This window comes from Fibroporia radiculosa, assembly GCF_000313525.1.
Source record: "Fibroporia radiculosa TFFH 294 genomic supercontigs, scaffold16753, whole genome shotgun sequence".
NCBI lineage: Eukaryota > Fungi > Basidiomycota > Agaricomycetes > Polyporales > Fibroporiaceae > Fibroporia > Fibroporia radiculosa.
Window position 1 is genome coordinate 1 of NW_012133493.1, and position 829 is coordinate 829.

The 829-nt window shown below is 54.8% G+C and overlaps 1 protein-coding gene across 1 annotated transcript in view; it reads right to left on the minus strand.

Annotated features, from left to right (window-relative positions):
- Positions 1–200: 200 nt before the first annotated feature.
- Positions 201–829, minus strand: part of FIBRA_07810 (uncharacterized protein) — a gene marked incomplete at both ends in the record, with an annotated part of 4409 nt that continues 3780 nt past the window's right edge. The window contains one exon of the mRNA XM_012329475.1: positions 201–788. Coding sequence (XP_012184865.1) covers positions 201–788 — 588 coding nt within the window. The remainder of the gene's footprint in view (positions 789–829) is intronic.

Consider the following 829-nt stretch of genomic DNA (forward strand, 5'->3'; position numbering starts at 1 on the left):
ATTGGAAGCCAGCACAGAAGGCGGCCTTCAGGACCCACAAGCCAGCCCTCCTCATCAGGGAAAAGGGCCCATGGCTGAGACTGTGCCCAAAATCGAGCCGGATCTTTGAGAGCATGGGCGGGATCGGAAGAACAGCGGGTAGGAAGCGAAAGCAGGCTATGACTGTTGTCAGGCGCTACATCGCCCGCATCAAAGTAGTTTCAGATGACCAGATGTAGAGAAACGATTATGAGACTTACAATTATGTGTATGGCATGGATCCAATGCCGCTGCCCGGGATGCAGACGCTGCGAGTGGGGAATGAGGTGAGGCTGGAATAGACGTGACGTCGCCTGTATATCCTTCGAGAGCAGGACAGGATCGCACCCCCATCTGCGCATCCCACACACGGATTGTGTTGTCCTCAGATCCGGACACAATGTGTTGTCCATCAGGCGAGAATACAACAGAGTTGACCCAGTGCGTATGACCGTCGAAAGCAGGGAGCGATTGCACGCCCGTCTGCGCATCCCCACACGGATTGTCTTGTCCAAAGATCCGGACACAATATGTCGTCCATCAGGTGAGAATGCAACAGACAAGACACTGCTCGTATGACCGTCGAAAGCAGGGAGCGGTTGCACGCCCGTCTGCACATCCCACACACGGATTGTGTTGTCCTCAGATCCGGATACAATGTATTGTCCATCAGGCGAGAATGCAACAGAGTTGACTCCTCTCGTATGACCCTCGAAAGCAGGGAGCGATTGCGCGCTCGTCTGCGCATCCCACACACGGATTGTCTTGTCCTCAGATCCGGACACAATGTAGCGGCCATCAGGCGAGACTG